Raw genomic sequence first — 18,778 nt, 5'->3', positions numbered from 1 at the left:
TTCCGAGTTCGATTTTTATCGTACGAAAGATTTTCCAAAATCGACATTTTAATCCGCTGCACTAATTCACCCCCCCCCCCCCTCTTAGTGTCGCTCCGATCCTAACAAATGATTCCTCCAATTTTTTTATGATCTTACTGGTCTCTGGATCTTCCTACCATTCCCTCTTAATATCCTCAGGGATGTTGCTAGTCGAAAGTGAAATGGCCGAAAATTCAGCTTGCTTAGGTAGTTGTGAAAGCACATCTGCAACAATATTTTCTTTCCCCTTTTTGTAAGTTATTTCATAATCATATCCAAGAAGCTTTGTTACACATTTTTGCTAATTGGGGGAAGATATCTTATGCTCCAAGAAATATTTTAGGCTTTTATGGTCGGTCTTGATTTAAAAGTATCGCCCGATCAAGTACGATCTTCATTTGGCCACCGCATGCACAATCGCGAGTATCTCCTTATCATAAATAGTCATTTTGAGATGGGAAGGAGATAATGGCTAACTGGTATAAGCGAGGGGGTGGCCATCTTACATTAGTAAAACACCAATTCTGACTCCGGAGGCATCGGCTTCAATAACGAAAGTCTTGCCGAAGTCGAGTAGCGCTAGTACAAGCGTTGTCGTCATTGTGGCTTTAAGTTTATTGAAGGTGGTGGTGGCTTTGTCCAACCATTGGAAAGCATCTTATTTTAGCAAGGAAGTAAGTGGTGCACTATGTTAGGATCAAGAGCACTAAGAGGGGGGAGGGGTGAATTAATGCATCAGAAAACTTTCGACGATTAAAACTGCATTCGTACGATAAAAGTAATTTTGGTAAGAAAGCCAATTCGTAAATCACTTTAACTTGTGATTAAGCGAGATGCAGTTAAAGCAAATATATAGAGGCAGTTTGCAGTTTAAGATAGACAACAGATTGTAATAGCAAACTGGAATACGACATTCATACAATAAAAATTATTTCAGTATGAAAGCCGATTCGTAAATCACTTTAACTTGTGATCAAGCGAGATGCAGTTAAAGCAAAGATATAAAAGCAGTTTGTAGTTATGATGGAAATCAGAATGTAAGCGCAAACTGAAATATGATGTTCGTATGATAAAATTAATTTCCGTCTTAACGTCGATTCAGAAAATACTTAACTATGAAACACGTTCGTAAATGAGCAGAAGGTAGTAAGCTAGTAAGGAGGTTTGCAGTAAAGATAAGATGCTCAAAGTAAATGCAAACCGAGATTTAGAGTGGTTCGGTCAATCTTGACCTACATCCACTTTTGGCTTCCTCCACCGACGAGGTCACCGACGTCCACTAGAGGCCTTCCTTCAATAGGCGAAGGTCAACCATCCTTTTACAGTTTCACTCCTTTTGACGGGCTTAGGAGACAACCCTTACAAAATTTTCTCTCCTCTCTTGAAAGATCAAAACTTGGAAGAAAAGAGGGAGGAGAACTTCTAGCCTTTACAACACTTTTGAGCTCTAAAAATCATAGAGTAAGATTGGATTTTCGGTGCCTTTGGTTTCCCTTTCATGCAGGAAAGGGTGGGGTTTATATAGGCCCCAAACTGGTTTTAATTTGGAGCTCAAAAGTGTCTTTTCCCAGATTTTCGGGGTCCTGGCGGTACTACGTCCTAACTGGGGCGGTACAACCGCCTGGCAGCTTGGAGACTGAGCCTTTGGGCGGTGCCACCGCCTAACAGGGGTGGTTGCATCGCCCAGTTTTGCTTGGAGACTGAGCCCAGGCGGTGCCACCGCCTAACTAGGACGGTTGCACTACCTAGTCTCGCTCGGAGACTAAGCCCAGGCGGTGCCACCGCCTAACCTAGGCGATTGCACCACCCAGCTTTCCTGGGAGACTATCTCCTGGGCGGTGCCACCGCCTAGCAGGAATTCTGGTCTGAATTGGTTGATCCATTCGGCCCAAATTGGGTCTATCAAGGGCCCAATTACCCCTAGATTATGTTATTGGGATCACCTCTCATTCTTAACTTAATCTACATGCTAACTACGATATTTTTTAAGACATTTACTGCAACTTGCTCCGGTGCGTCAATCGCTTCTTCTAGCGAGCTTTCGGCGAACTTCCGACGAACATCCGACTAACCTTCGGTGATGCTCCGGCGGACTTCTGGCCAACTCCTGGACTTGCGACGATCCACTTGGCAAGTTCTGACGAGCTTCTTTGGCAAGCTCTTGGACTTCTCGGATTTGTTCCCGCAGAACCTCCGACGACCGTCCGGACTTCCGTCGAACTCTCGAACTCCCAACGTTATCATAGTCTTGACTCCGGCGCAACTCCTGCTGCATGTCTTTCTTTCATCATAGTTAATCCTGTACACTTATCTCAACATATGGATTAGATAACAAATGACAATTGACTTCATCATCAAAATCCGAGATTCAACAATCTCCCCCGTTTTGATGATGACAATCAATTGATAATGGAGTTAACCTTAACTCCCCCTATCTATATGTCATACTTGAGATAAGTCATTCTTGAATTCAAGGCCTTTGAATTCAATAGACTTATTGATAAGTTAAGAACTCTTAACCTTATCAATTACTCCCATCATGATTCCTATCACGATGTATCTTATTGAAAATGATGTCAAGACTTGACATCCATTCTCAAGTTTTACATTTCAAATATGAATGATGGTAGTAGTTCAACATAAGATATCAACATGTAAATTTACAATTTAAGCTTTTGATATCTTAATGTAAAGCAAACATTTCAAGTGTTTAGCAATCGTAGCATCACATGGCAAGATATCAACAAAGAAAGTTGCTATGCAAGTTCTTGATATCTTAACATGATACAAACATGGCATAATCATAGCGGCAATTTACCATATATTTCGATGCAAGCTTCTTTTAATATCTTAACATAATATGACACTTATAGCATCAATTCATATAGCATTAAATTCAAATATGACACTCATCAATTCATATATTTCTCATTCAAATATGGCACTCATAGCATCAATTCATATATTTCTCCCCCTTTGTCATCAACAAAAAGGAGAACGATATTAGCAAATTTTAACTAGGTTTATGTCATTTTTCAATAATGAGTGATAGGATACCAATTATACAAACATCTCAAGGAAAACATGACATTGAGATGATTTTTTATTGCTTCTTCCTATTTATTTGTTATTATCTTTTTGCATGAAGGAGGAAAGTCATTTAAGAGCTTACTTGAATGAAGTTAAAATTGATAAGATCTTAAAGCATACTTCATTTTTACAAGAATCAAGATATGTGTGTGAATCAAATCCTTGCACATAAAACTATTTCTCAAAAGATATAAGAAGGAATCATCAAATCCATTTCTCGAAAGATATTTTTCATATGATAAGTCTATGAGAGATGCATTTGCTAATTGATTCCATATGTCAAAAATCAATGATATGAATCAAAACCTCGATATGACATATGTTTATTAAGTCCGGAAGAGAATAATGTATCGAGAAAATCTGATTGTTAGGATACCACTAGTTAAGAGAATCCGAAAATGAAATTTACACTTTCATGCATTCGGACAAGACTATACTATTGATTTTCAAATATAATCATGAAGACAAAATATGCTTATTGTTATGGAAATTTTTGTATTAATTTCGAACATGTTATTTTAGGCATGTAATGGCAATCAAGTGATTTGATCATTTAATCAATAAAGTCCGAAAAATAATTTTAACAAGTTTATGTATTCGGACACATTAACATTCCTAATTCTCTTCTAATGAAATCAAATTATTCTTCACTTAGTGGTTTTGTAAAAATATCAGCTAGTTGATGCTTAGTATCTATGAACTCTATGATTACATCATAATTAGTGACATGATCTCGTATAAAGTGATGTCTAATATCAATATGTTTTGTTCTTGAGTGTTGAATGAGATTCTCTGTTAAACATATTGCACTTGTGTTATCACATTTAATGGGAATGTTTTTAAGATGGACTTTATAATCTTCTAAGGTGTTTTTCATCCACATAACTTGTGCACAGCATGCACTAGCTGCAATATACTCAGCTTCGGTTGTTGATAGTGCAACCGAGTTTTGTTTCTTAGATGACCAGGAAACAAGGAAATGTCCAAAAAATTGACATATTCCTAATGTGCTTTTTCTATCTAGTCTACACCTAGCAAAATCCGCATCAGCATAAGTAATTAACTCAAAATTCTTGAATTTTGGATACCATAATCCTAGATTTGTGGTACCTTTAAGATATCTAAGTATTCTTTTAACTACTTTGCGATGAGATATCTTATGATTCGATTGAAACCTAGCACAAAGTCCTACACTGAACATGATGTCTGGTCTAGTTGCAGTGAGGTAAAGTAAACTTCCTATCATACCCCTATAAGTTTTTTTATCGAAGCTTTCTCCACTTTAATCAACTTCTAACTTAGTGGAGGTGCTCATAAGAGTGTTAATAGCTTTTGAGCTATCCATATTAAATCTTTTCAGCAGATCTAAAGCATATTTAGTTTGACTAATAAAGATGCCATTGCTTAGTTGCTTAATTTGGAAGCCTAAGAAAAAGGTTAATTTTTCCATCAAACTCATTTTAAATTCGAGACTCATGGTTTTAGCAAAAGATTCACAAAGAGATTCATTCGTAGAACCGAAGATAATATCATCAACATAAATCTGAACAATGAGAAAATTATTTTCAAAATTCTTGATAAACAATGTAGTATCGACCTTGCCTTTTGTGAAATTATTTTCAATAAGAAAAGTACTAAGTCTATCATACCAAGCCCCTAGGGCTTGTTTTAAACCATAGAGAGCTTTAGTTAATTTAAATACATGATTAGGGAGGCTATTATTTTTAAATCCGGGAGGTTGTTCAACATAAACTTCTTCAGAAATAAAGCCATTAAGAAAAGTGCTTTTAAAATCCATTTGATATAACCTAAAATTATTATTACTAGCATAGGCAAGGAGCATCCTTATGGCTTCTAATCTAGCCACAAGAGTGAAGGTTTCTTCGTAATCGATACCTTCATCTTGGTTGAAACCTTTGGCCACTAATCTAGCTTTGTTTCTAACCACGATACCATATTCATCTTGCTTGTTTCTAAAGACCCATTTAGTACTAATAACTAAATAGTCATTTGGCCTAGGAACAAGCTTCCACATCGCATTTCTCTCAAATTGATTTAACTCATCTTGCATTGCGATAATCCATGAATCATCTTTTATGGCTTCGTCAATACATTTAGGTTCAATTTGGGAGAGAAAAGCAGCGTTGGCACAAAGATTTTTAATAGAAGAACATGTTTAAACCCCCTTAGATGTGTCTCCTAGGATTAACTCCATAGGATGAGCATCTACATGCTTTCAATCCATGGGTAAGGATGTTTCGGAAGTGGATGCATCCAAGTTGCTAGTTCGAGAAGGGGTTTCATTTAAATTCAAAGAATCGAAATTAACATCATCATCAAAATCATTTTTCTTGATTTCGGAAATCTCATTGAAAACAACATGAATGGATTCTTCTATAATTAAAGTTCTTTTATTTATGATACGAAAAGCTTTAGAAACCGAAGAATAACAAAAAAAAATTCCTTCATCGGATTTAATATCAAATTTTCCTAAGACATCTTTTTCATTCAAGATAAAACACTTACACCCAAAAATTTTAAAATATAAAATATTAGGTTTTTTATTATTCCACAACTCATAGGGAGTTTTGGTAAGTAAGGGTCTTACTAGAACTCTATTCAAAATATAGCATGCAGTGTTTACGGCTTCGGCCCAAAAATATTTGGGTAGGCTATGTTCATTCAACATGGTTCTTGTCATTTCTTGTAAATTTCTATTCTTTCTTTCTACTACTCCATTTTGTTGAGGATTTCTTGGAGTAGAGAAGTTGTGGTTGTATCCATTAGATTCACAAAATTCTTGGAAATCACGGTTTTGAAATTCACCACCGTCATCACTTCGAATTGATGAAATCATAAAACCCTTTTCATTTTGAACAAGTTTACAAAACTTAGTGAAATATCTAAAGCATTCATTTTTGTGTATCAAGAAATAAGTCCATGTGTATCTACTATAGTCGTCTACAATGACGAAGGCGTATTTGCTACCTCCTAGGCTTGATGTAGGGATTGGTCTGAACAAGTCCATATGGATTAATTGTAAGGGCCCAGAGGTGCTTCTTAGATTTGAAACTACCTTTAATTTGTTTTCCTAATTGACAAGCATCATACACATTATTTTTTATGAACTTGATATGAGGAATTCCTCGTACAAGTTCTTTGGATGATATTTGAGTGATTAGTTTCATGCTAGCATGACCTAATCTCCTATGCCAAAGCCAAGCATCTTCATTTAAAACCGAGAAACACATTTCATTGCAAAGATCATTGATGTCAATGGTGTATACGTTATTCTATTTTAAAGCAAACATAGATGTGTTTTTGTGTGGTTTTTCAATGATGCAAGCATTAGATTCAAATTTGACAATACATCCTTTATCACATAATTGACTAATTCTCAAGAAGTTATGTTTTAAACCATTAACTAACAAAACATCTTCAATAAAGAAGTTGGATTTGTTACCTATGATTCCTTTGCCAATAATTTTACCCTTATTGTTGTCTCTGAAGGTGACATAGCCTTTGTCTATGCTAGTGAGCTTAGAGAATTGAGATGGATCTCCGGTCATATGCCTTGAGCATCCACTATCAAGATACCATCTCTTGCTCCTAGCTTGTGATAGTGTATGTCTCTACAAGAAAGGATAATTTTTAGGTACCCATTTACTTTTGGGTGCCTCAAAAGCTGATCTACATTGTTTATTATGTTGCATAGAGTTTATCATGGTTCCTTTAGGAACCCAAATCAGTTTGTTCGGGCTAATTTTCTTGAATGGACAATGATACGTTTTATGTCCATGTTTGCAACAAAAGTTGCATTTGCTTTGGTGCTGAACATGTAAGATAGAGCCTTTTATGAAGATGGTTGGATTTTGGTGAGGACTTCTCACAAATCCGATTCCACTTCTTTTGGGAACGTGACCCTTGTTTGCAAGGATCATGTTTAAACTCGAATTTCCTCAAGGTGTCCTTAAGTAGCAAGTTTTCCTTTTGGAGAGTTTCTAGATCATGGCATTTTTCACATTGAGCTAAACTATCATGATATTCAATTTTTAATTTATCAAAATTTTCTACTAATTGTTTTGCATTCATCAAATAAGTCATGGAAGGCATTTAATAATTCATCAAATGATAAATCTGCATCAATTAAATTTGTTACCTCTTCTCCGATGGCCATTAAGGCGTAATGAGCAACTTGCTCTGTGTTGGACTCCTCTTCTTCGGATGCGCTCGAGTCATTCCACGTTACTTTAAGCGCCTTTTTTTTTTATATTCTCTTCTTGGCTTGGGGACAATCACTTTTGTAGTGTCCCGACTTTTTGCACTCGTAGCAAATAACTTGATCCTTTTTGGGTTCAAGTTTATTTTTTGTGTTACTTTTAAACTTGTTTCTCTTAATGAATTTTTTGAATTTTCTTGTTAGAAGTGCCAAGTCATTGTCACAGTCCTCATCACTTGAGTTTTCTTTCAAGTGGTCATCTAAAGTTATAAGTGTCATATCCTTCTTGTTCTTTGGAAGGATGTCTTCTTGCTTTTCATGAGCCTTGCAAGTCATTTCATAGGTCATTAATGACCCGATTAGTTCTTAAAGAGGGAAGTTGTTTAAATCTTTAGCCTCTTGAATAGCAGTGACTTTAGGGTTCCAACTCTTAGGAAAGGATCTTAGAATCTTATTTACAAGCTCAAAATCCGAAAAACTTTTGCCGAGTCCTTTTAGACCATTGACGACATCCGTGAAACGGGTGTACATGTCGCCAATAGTCTCGCTCGGTTTCATTCGGAGAAGTTCAAAAGAATGTATCAAAAGATTGATTTTTGACTCTTTCATTCTACTTGTGCCTTCGTGAGTCACTTCGAGTGTATGCCAAATATCAAACGCGGTTTCATAAACCAAAACATGATTGAACGTATTTTTATCAAGCGCATAAAATAAGGCATTCATAGCCTTTGCATTAAGAGCGAAAGTCTTCTTCTCCAATTCATTCCAATCGATCATTGGAAGAGAAGACTTCAAAAATCCATTTTCAAGAAGATTCCAAAGTTCAAAATCCATTGAAATAAGGAAGATCCTCATTCGGGTCTTCCAATAGGTGTAGTCCGTCCCATTGAACATGGGTGGACGTGTAATAGAGTGGCCCTCTTGGTTTTCGATGTACGCCATCTCTCTTGGGTTTTAATTCGTTTGAGAGTTAACTCCGCTCTCATACCAATTGTTAGGATCAAGAGCACAAAGAGGGGGGGGGAGGGGTGAATTAGTGCAGCGAAAAACTTTCGACTATTAAAATTGCATTCGTACGATAAAAGCGATTTTGATAAGAAAGCCGATTCGTAAATCACTTTAACTTGTGATCAAGCGAGATGCAGTTAAAGCAAATATATAGAGGCAGTTTGTAGTTTAAGATAGACAATAGAATGTAATAGCAAACTGGAATACGACATTCGTACGATAAAAGCGATTTCAGTATAAAAGTCGATTCGTAAATCACTTAAACTTATAATCAAGCAAGATGTAGTTAAAGCAAAGATATAAAGGCAGTTTACAGTTATGATGGAAATTAGAATGTAAGCGTAAACTGAAATATGATGTTCGTACGATAAAATCGATTTCCGTCTTAATGCCGATTCAAAAAATACTTAACTATGAAACACGTTCGTAAATGAGCAAAAGGCAGTAAGCTACTGAGGAGGTTTGCAGTAAAGATAAGATGCTCAAAGTAAATGCAAACCGAGATTTAGAGTGGTTCGGTCAATCGTGACCTACATCCATTTTTGGCTTCCTCCATCGACGAGGTCACCGACGTCCACTAGAGGCCTTCCTTCAATAGGCGAAGGCCAACCACCCTTTTACAGTTTCACTCCTTTTAACAGGCTTAGGAGACAACCCTTACAAACTTTTCTCTCCTCTCTTGAAAGATCAAAACTAGGAAGAAAAGAGGGAGGAGAACTTCTAGCCTTTACAACATTTTTGAGCTCTAAAAATCATAAAGTAAGATTGGATTTTCGGTGCCTTTGGTTTCCCTTTCATGCAGGAAAGAGTGTGATTTATATAGGCCCCAAACTGGTTTGAATTTAGAGCTCAAAAGTGTCTTTTCCCAGATTTCCGGGGTCCTGGCGGTACTACCTCCTAACTGGGACAGTACAACCACCAGGAAGCTCAGAGACTGAGCCTCTGGGCGGTGCCACCGCCTGACAGGGGCGGTTGCACCGCCCAGTCTCGCTCGGAGACTGAGCCTAGGCGGTGCCACTGCTTGACTAGGGCGGTTGCACCACCCAGTCTCGCTCGGAGACTAAGCCCAAGCGGTGCCACCGCCTAACCTGGGCGGTTGCACCGCCCAGCTTTCCTGGGAGACTATCTCTTGGGTGGTGCCACCGCCAACCCTGATGGTGCCACTGCCTAGCAGGAATTCTGGTCCGAATGGGTTGATCCATTCGGCCCAAATTGGGTCTATCAAGGGCCCAATTGCCCCTAGATTAAGTTAATGGGATCACCTCCCATTCCTAACTTAATCTACATGCTAACTATGATATTTCTTAAGACATTTACTGCAACTTACTCCGGTGCGTCAATCGCTTATTCCGGCGAACATCCGACGAACCTTCGGCGATGCTCCGGCGAACTTCCGGCCAACTCCTGGACTTGCGATGATCCACTTGGCGAGTTCCGATGAGCTTCTTTGGCAAGCTCCTGGACTTCTCGGATTTGTTCCCGCAGAACCTCCAACGACCGTTCGGACTTCCGTTGAACTCTCGAACTCCCAACGTGATCATAGTCTTGACTCCGATGCAACTCCTACTATATGTCTTTCTTTCATCGTAGTTAATCCTACACACTTATCTCAACATATGGATTAGATAACAAATGACAATTGACTTCATCATCAAAATCCGATATTCAACACACTGATCTTTCCATCATTTTTTACAAACTTGCAGTAGTAGCTTATTAAACCGAGAAAACCACGTAGCAATTTTATGTTCCTCGAGGTTGGCCAGTTCTGCATTACTCTAATTTTAGAGGAGTCCACTACCATACCTTCCTCTGATATGATATGCCCAAGATATTCTACCTTTTATTGAAGAAAACAAAAATTCATAGTGGTCATTATGTGTTCAAAAGGTGGTTTTCGGTATGTCTTTTTCGCACACTCGTATTTGATGATACCCTGATCAAAGGTCCAGTTTTATGAAGATTTATTCTTCCTTTCATTTAGAAATTCATCTACTGCTGGAATAGGGTATTTTTCCTTGATAGTTATGCCATTGAGAGCTCAGTAATCAACACACAATCACCATGTTCCGTCCTTCTTTTGTACAAGGAGCACTAGTGAAGAGTAGGGGCTGCAACTTGGCCGAATAACTCCTGTTTCAAACATCTCTTTTACATCCTTTCTATTTCATCCTTCTGGAGATGTGGATACTGATATGACTAAGTATTTACTGGAGATTTGCTTGGAATAATCATTATACAATGATCATGCCAACGGGTAAGAGGTAGGTTACGCGGTTCGTTAAATATATCTGAAAATTCAGTAAGCAAAAGTAGTAAATTTAGATCTTCAAATTCTATTGGCTCTCCCTTAGTTTGCTGCTTAAGTTGTACAAAAAAGCCGCTGCATGCTTTATGCAAAACCTTCTCCATTGGTTGTGTGCAAATCGTCGTTACGTCGCCCCCACGTTTCCCGTGCAGTATCACCTGTTTCTCCTTACTGTAAAATTTCATAATTAATTTTATAAAATTCCACAAAACATCACCTAATGTCATCAATCATTTAATTCTGAGCATAGCCTCATGATCATCAAGAGGGAGGAGGAAGAAATATGCAATTATCTCTTGGTCCTGTAGCAATAGTTTCGTCCGTGGGCAACTTTGGTCACACTTTAGGGTTCTGCCATCGGTGACCTTTACATCGAATTTGCTGCAACCTTCGATGTGGAGTGCCATCCGAGCTACAACCTTACTATTTAGGAAGTTATTAGTGCTGCCTATGTCGATGAGAATAGTGATTCGTTGTTGTTTGAGAAGGCCTCCAACTTTCATCGTTTGCGGGTTTGAGTAGCTAGCTAGTGCGTGTATCGTAACATCGGTCGGTTGTGGCTCTTCTTCTGTATCTTTTTCTTCATATTCAAGGCTCTCTTTTAGATTTTAATAATCTCTTCTTTTATTAGTTCAATCATAAGAAGTCTCCCTTTACTAAAACAATGCTCATGGCTCCATGGCTCGTCGTAGTGCCAACATAATCCCTTCGCATATTGCTCGCGAAGCTCTTCTCTTGTCAACCTTTTTAGTGTAGGGACTCGGTCGACAGTAGGGGGGACTAAGGGCTTCAATATTGCTGGCCAAGGAGTGACCCTAGTCCTCTGGGCTTCATGGTTCAATCGCTCATCTTGAAATCGTACGAAAGAGATGGCTGTCATAAGCGTGTACGATTGTCGCGCTTTAACTTCTCCCCGGATCTTCGGCTTCAAGCCCTCAATGAAGATCCCCAATAGCTATTTTTCAGATTAATCATAAGTTTAATTAGATAACTTTTCAAACTTGGTTTGGTACTCCTGAATGGTGGAGGTTTGTCGGATCTTTGTTAGTTGTCCGACAATGTTCTCGTAATCAGTTGGTCCGAAGCGGATCAGTAGTCCTTCTTTGTATTGTTACCATAAGAGGACTCCATGAGTGTGTTCAAACTAGTCAAACCATTGTATGTCATCCCCTTCAAGATGTACAGACATAATTTCCACCATAGATGCATCCGCGATTTTATGGTACCAAAAATATCGCTCCGAGCGCGAGATCCAACCAATCGGGTCTCCTTCTTCCCATCTAGGAAAGTCCACCCTTATGCGTGGATAGTTGAGATCGATCATAGAACCTCCCCTCTCTTGGAAGTCATATCTTCAGGCTTGGTGCGATTAGTTAGAACTCTCTCCTTGATGTGATTTCTTCGAGTTTGGTGGTCAACCAAAGCTGAGTTCAATAAAGAGAGTCCGAATCTTATCTTCTATTCACGCTTCGAAAGCTTTGAATTTAGCATTGATTGCCTCTTTAGATGCTATAGTATATGCCTCCAAATCTATGATGTTAAGATCTCTCTTTTGTTGTCGGGTTAAAGGCATGTATAGGTTATGAGAAGTGATGGTCGAAAGGGTTAGTGGATTGGTGGATGTAGGCTGCGGTTTAGACTTATTTTATGGTTGTTTTGGGTGTAGTTTAAGAGTGTGGTTTGGTGGAGTTTTAAGGCTATGGATGAAAGTTTTAGATCTATGGTAGACGGTAGCAAAGGTTTGATAGAAATCAATGAAAGTTGCTGTAGGTATGTGTTGTCTTGTAAGAGCAGAATTATCGTCAAAAAAATAGCGGTTTCTCGATGAAATTTCAATCAAAAACTTGAGAAATTTGAGGATAGAATTGATAGCAAAATCTCAGTGTATATGACAGCAAGAATGTCCAATTTAATCAAGAAAATTTGGGCCTCCCAAGAGGTGGTACCGCCCAATGTTAGTGCTGTAGGTGGTCATACTGCTAATACCCCAAATACGAGGGATGAGATACTTTTTGGCTCCAAGTTTGAATTCACTTGGGGCCTATAAATATCCCTCTCATCCCTGGTTAAGATACACAAGAATTGAGAGTAAAAAAAAAAAAATTGCTATTGTAATCTTTTGATAACTTCTCTCAAACTCTATGTGTTAGTAAAGTTTAAGAGAGGAGGTAGTGGGGGTGTGAATGTTCTCTCCTAACCCTATCAAAAGGAGAATAAAGTTGTAAGAATGTGGTTGGTCTTCACCTATTGAAAGAAGACCACTAGTGGATGCCGATAACCTCGACGGAAGAGGAATCGAGAGTGGATATAGGTTACGACGATCGAACCACTATAAAACTTGGTTTGCATTTCTATTTGTGCAATTTACCTTTACTGCAAATTTGTCTTACTTGCTTTACTTTCTAATTACACTCTTCTATATGCTTTCAATGTTAAACTTACTTTGTCGATATGTTTTCATCAAACGAGATTTTTGAATCGATGTGATTTTATCTACTGCATTGATTTACCCCCCCCCCCCAGGTTCAAGGCCTAGTTCACTCCATTTCCTTCTGATGAAAACTATTTACACTAAGTTCAAACTTTATAAAGTAATTAACTAACCATATTGTATCGGTATTGAGCAGCCAATTTCTTTTTCTTTCCTTTTGTTCATTAATTATTTCAATTTTAATCTTTAAAAATGTTAAATTTTGTGGACGATTATTAGATTTAATTTTTAAAACTTAAAATTAATTAAAATTAATTTTAATAATTATATATGAAAGGACATGTCTATTAGATAAGTTCATTTTAAATTTCACTAACCATATTGGAGCAATATAGGTTTTATAAAGAGTATTAAACCTTTGTACGTGTCTATTGTTCGAGTCACTAAAATAGGATAGTCAATTTACTTCATAATATATATATATATATATATATATATATATATATATATATATATATATGTATATATAAATATATACATAATATATGTATATATATATATATACATATACATATACATATATATATATATATACATATACATATACATATATATATATATATACATATACAAATACATATATATATATATATATATATATATATATACATATACAAATACATATATATATATATATATATATATATACATACATATATATATATACATGTATATATATATATATACATATACATATATATATGTATATGTATATATATATATATGTATATATATATGTATATATATACATGTATATATATATATATATACATATATATATATATGTATATATATATATATATAATGGCGGCAGCATTAGATGCTTTATTTGAACAATATCAGGATGTCTAATCAAACGAAACAACTTGATCTCACTAACTCCAAGGATGTGAGTGGCTTCAGAAGCATGCTCAAAAACATTATTTGATTGTTTTGATCAGCACCCTCTCTCCCGTGTGGGCATCAAGCAAGCAGTAGCTTCCTTTGCTGATGATGATGACCTCTTTGTATATGATAATCGCTGGCTTCGCCGTACTCTGAAGAACTCGGTGTCAAGCGTGCTCCGTATGGCTCAAATTCCAGAAAAGGAATATTTATTTAGGCAAATGCATGACTCACCAGCGGAAAAGATAAAGCCCTTCTCTTTTCTTTCTTTTCCCTAACAGTGCCCCCTTTGCCTCAGTTCTTATCATACCGCTGATGTGATTAGTGTAACAACTCCCACCCCTTTCATTGAGTTATAGTAATTTTTTTTTATATTGACGAAATTATTATAACTTCCTGATGACGAACTGGCAACCGGCGATATATACATGCATACATATACGATACACGTAGATAAGCTAAACGATGAAAGGAAGACATTTAGGTTTATGAGTTTTCAAATTTATGAGATTGTCGATGTGATTAATTAGGGCCGCAACATTTATCTGTCTTCGATCCTAACTCAAAAATCTGCTGCACCATCAGGGAAGTCAATTGGGCCGGCCCGACTTGAGTGAAGGAGGCCCGAATGTGCCAAAACCGTCCACTTCCCTGATGCTGGAAGGTCATGTGCCTTCTCTCACTGCGTCGGTTCCATGGCGGGCAAGGCGGCGGCGGCTGCAGCTGCGGCGGCCGTGAAGGCGGTGGCTGTGGTGAAGGAGGCGGCGGTAGAGAGCTACCAGTATTCGTGGAGGGAGAAGCTTGTCAAATACAAGGACGAGCTCGCCAAGGGCGTGTGGGGCTACTGGGAGCTCGGCGCCTGGAAGCCCTTATCGCTCAGTGCTCGCAAGCGAGCCCGGCTCCGCAAGGAGGTTCTTCTTGCTGGAGAGTTCGTCCTTCTTACCACCCGATCTCTTCGCTTCCTCTTTCTTTTTGACTTGTGAAAGTGATATTTTTGTGTGGAAGTTTGGTTGATTTTTTTCGCTTTGGATCAGGGATTGGCCTTATGATCCCCCGAGGAAGGAGATGAGGAACAAGAGGAAAGGTCACAAATGCGATCGCGTGTCTGCGGAGAAGTGCGATTCCCTTCTCGAAACCCTCTTCCTTTTATGTTAGGGTTTTGGTGTCAAAATTGATATTTTGTTTTCTTAATTGGCTTTGGATAGGCGGGCAAAAACTGCTGAATTGATGAAGAAGATGCCCGATATGCTACTGGATTATAAGGTTAGCACTCATCTAGAAAACTGGCTTTAGGAATTCTTTTGCTTGTTACAACTTATTGTCTTCTTTTTTACAATCATCTAGAAAATTGGATTTAGAAAATTGGCTTTGGTCGAATTATGGAAAAAATAATAAATTTTACCTGTCCAGGCGATAAAGAATGAGTTCTAATTGCATACAGATGGTAATATATGTAATATTCTTAAACTTGTTTGCAGAATTTACCGATAGAGCAAAGACCAAAGTATATATAGCTGCATGTGCAAGTATTCTGGACAATTGACCTATAACGTGCATTTCATTTTCAACCATCTTGATTGACTGAAGTTCATCAAGGAATAATGGACAAGACATTGGCTCTTTTTGCAATAAGGAAATAGGAAATAAATGGAAGAAAAATTGGCAGTTCTGCTATCGAGTTTGAATGTGCTTGTAGCCTTGTAAAGGGGAAAAGTACATGCTTGGGGTCTATAGAGGCATTTGCTAATTTTAATGCATGAAGTTGGTATGATTTATCATGACTTTTAAGTTATCAGGTGGCTGTCCACCAGATGGGCTGATGAATTATGTTCATCATGTGTTACCATGGATTAATGCCAATAAAATGCTTGAATAGATTATGTGGTCACATGGTTGTAGTTGAAGCATTAGAGCTGTCTTGGTCTGATCATTTTCTTTGCTCAAACTGATGTTCGAACTTCTTAACCTTGTGTCACATCAAAATCCCTCAATGCACCATGTTGTGTGTACGTGCACTTTCCCGCACATGTGACTCTGATTATTGCATGCGCCTCATAAGTTATTGTTATGAGTTACGAGCTTGTAAAAGGATTAATTGACTTCACTTTTCATGTGACATGACGCCCGGTGAGGTTCATTTGTTTAACTTTTAAATTTCACATTATGGTTGTAGACTCCATATCATTTCTTCTCTTTTTTGCTTGAACTATTTTGGTTACCTCTCACTTGGGTTATACACAATTTTTTACTTATTGATCCTGTAAAGAATCCAATATTCACTAGGCATTTACCAACCTTGCACCTTACTAGGAGAGAAATTGTCTCTCAAGTTTGTTGCCGGTAACCCCATTATGTCGGCTTTTCATAATAACTGGAGGCCTTTCTGAAATGAATTTGGATCTGTTAGGAATTGCAACAGAGAAATTTATCTAGCAGAACATTTTTTTTGGCATGTTTACCCTTAAAGAGAAGGTTATGAAAGAAACAAACTCTTGGTCTGACTATTGTTCTAGTCCTTGATAGTGAGGTTCACTTAATTTGACAATATTTATTGGGAGTAACAACTATTCACAGGATTTTTGTGTTTCTCTTGTTCACACAAATTTTTACACATTTTGTGTTTCTCTTGTCTTCTATGTTAATTTGACAATATTTATTGGGAGTAAGAACAATATTTTTTTGTGTTTCTCGTCTTCTATGTTAATTTGACTCATTTTCTTCTTTGAATGCTTAAAGTAGGATTATCCTTTCGCAATCAAATTAAATCCAATGTCGTTCATTTTTCTTTTACATCCTGCAGAAGCGCAGGTGGGAAAAGAAAATGAAAGAGGAAGGAGGAGGAAAGAACTGAAAACATATGGTGGAAGTCATCTCCGTTCGAGGAATAAGCATTTTGAGATCTGCAATTACGATACAATCTGTTTGAATTATTTGTTACGAAGATGTTGTTAATGAAAATTTTACGTCATGGAACACCTGCTATTTCTTCAGCACATTAGCTTTTTCACCGGTTCTGGTTGACTAAACTTTATAAATGATCTTGCTGATTGCCATGCATTTGTTGTATTCAATCTCAGTAAAACGCCAAAATGGAATCAAGTTATTCATATATATTTTCACATACTGAAGTGTTTTTTTGTTGCCTTCTGAAATCATCTCCATCTTCGATTTGAAGCTTTGTGTTTACTAAACATCTCTGATGCTACTATTTTGCGCTTGAAACTTTTCACTGGGGATTATTCAAGTGGTGGGCGTGCAGATGACTGCATGCATGTAGCTACTTTATGGTATAACGAGCAGTTTTGTAGATTGAGACTATCTATACATCTTTGTAAGCAGTACTGCAGGTTGAACCTTATAGGTTCATCGTACCAGTTGCATTGAGCGCACAGCTATTTTAGGGTCAAGTGAACAGTACTCACCTGCCCTGCCCATGGATAATCTAAACTATGAGAAGAACTGCTTTTGTTAACAATACCGTGTACTTTTTTTGTCTTCCCGTATTAGTGGGCCTGCATTCATGGTTAATGATCGGCATTTCGTGGCTTTATATTCTTGGCCTGAAATTGTGTGCCTTTTATCTCGGTTTCGTTTCTTAGTTTAAGTTTTTAGGATAATGTGTTATTCATTTGGACTTACCTCATATATTTAGGTTTCGTTTGTAAAAATGTTAAATTTTATTAATCTGTTGTGCCATTTTTCTGACAGCTTAGACATTTAGGATTATTTATAACCCAATGATGTATTTTTTTTAATGCTCTGGTCATATGCATGTCATAGTCATATTGGGATCAATTCGTCAATGAGCGTGCTCGGGCAACCTTAGTCCCTGATTTCAAGCTTTATGATCCCACATGTTGTATTGATCATTACTGCTATTGGGTAATGTTAGCTATGTACGCACCACCGAGCTGTGGTTCTCAACCCAGACATTTATTGATGTTTCTGGTTAGCTATTCTGTTTGTTGCATCGTTATGTTATTTAATCTCTGATTCCGATTCCATGAACCCATGGATGACGAGCAAGCACTCGGTCAGTGCTCATTATATCTTTCTTTGCTTATTCTTGTATCGGTATGGTTAGCTGTCATGTGTACGCCTTTTCAGTCCCATATCTGCAAGTGGGTTTTTATAGCTGTTAATTAGTTCAATCGGAATCATTAACAACTCCTAGTCGTGCATCCATGATTACTATTTGTAAAGAAGTGAGTGTATGGTGAATCGGTGCGTCTGCAAAGGTCAACGTTGAGGCACCATTGTCTCTACATTTGTGTATGTACAAATGTAACCATCATCCGATTTGTTTTTTATGCCTTCAATGGAAGGGTACAATATAGGAGATCCTCCTAACTTTTTGAGACTTTGGCGTATGTTCTTCTTGTCCTGTTATCTTAGGCCATTAGGCTGGGAGACCGAGTGGTGGTCAAAACAATTCCATAAATCCTATGTCGTGAAAAGAAGCATGAGGTGGATGTCTTACTGTACTGATTTTGATCCTGGATGCCTTCGATCGGAGTTCTTATATGTGAAGCGTCTCAAGATGACTTTCTTGAGACGCACTCCTCGTGATTGAGACTTTTTTTTTTCCGTAAGACTCGTGCTAAAAGGTCTCTATCAGACGTGACCCCCTCCGATAAGTTGGTAGAAGTTTTAGGATGAAGTTTGCAGAGTGCTTCAAATTCGAAATCATTTCCGAATCCACCGATATTCATAAGCATAGTGCTTCAGATTAGAAATCCTACCTGAACAGACTCTT

General features: G+C 37.5%; 1 protein-coding gene across 1 annotated transcript; it reads left to right on the top strand.

Moving 5' to 3' along the window:
- Positions 1-14,676: 14,676 nt before the first annotated feature.
- Positions 14,677-17,143, top strand: LOC103974641 (uncharacterized). Its single transcript, XM_009389508.3, has 4 exons — positions 14,677-14,950; positions 15,057-15,137; positions 15,228-15,285; positions 16,823-17,143. The coding sequence occupies exons 1-4, from the start codon at positions 14,718-14,720 to the stop codon at positions 16,871-16,873; spliced, it is 423 nt and encodes a 140-aa protein (XP_009387783.1). The 5' UTR covers positions 14,677-14,717; the 3' UTR covers positions 16,874-17,143.
- The last annotated feature ends 1,635 nt before the right edge of the window (positions 17,144-18,778 follow it).

This window comes from Musa acuminata, chromosome BXJ3-8 (assembly GCF_036884655.1).
Source record: "Musa acuminata AAA Group cultivar baxijiao chromosome BXJ3-8, Cavendish_Baxijiao_AAA, whole genome shotgun sequence".
In the NCBI taxonomy this organism is placed as follows: domain Eukaryota; kingdom Viridiplantae; phylum Streptophyta; class Magnoliopsida; order Zingiberales; family Musaceae; genus Musa; species Musa acuminata.
This window is presented reverse-complemented; position numbering and strand designations above follow the sequence as displayed.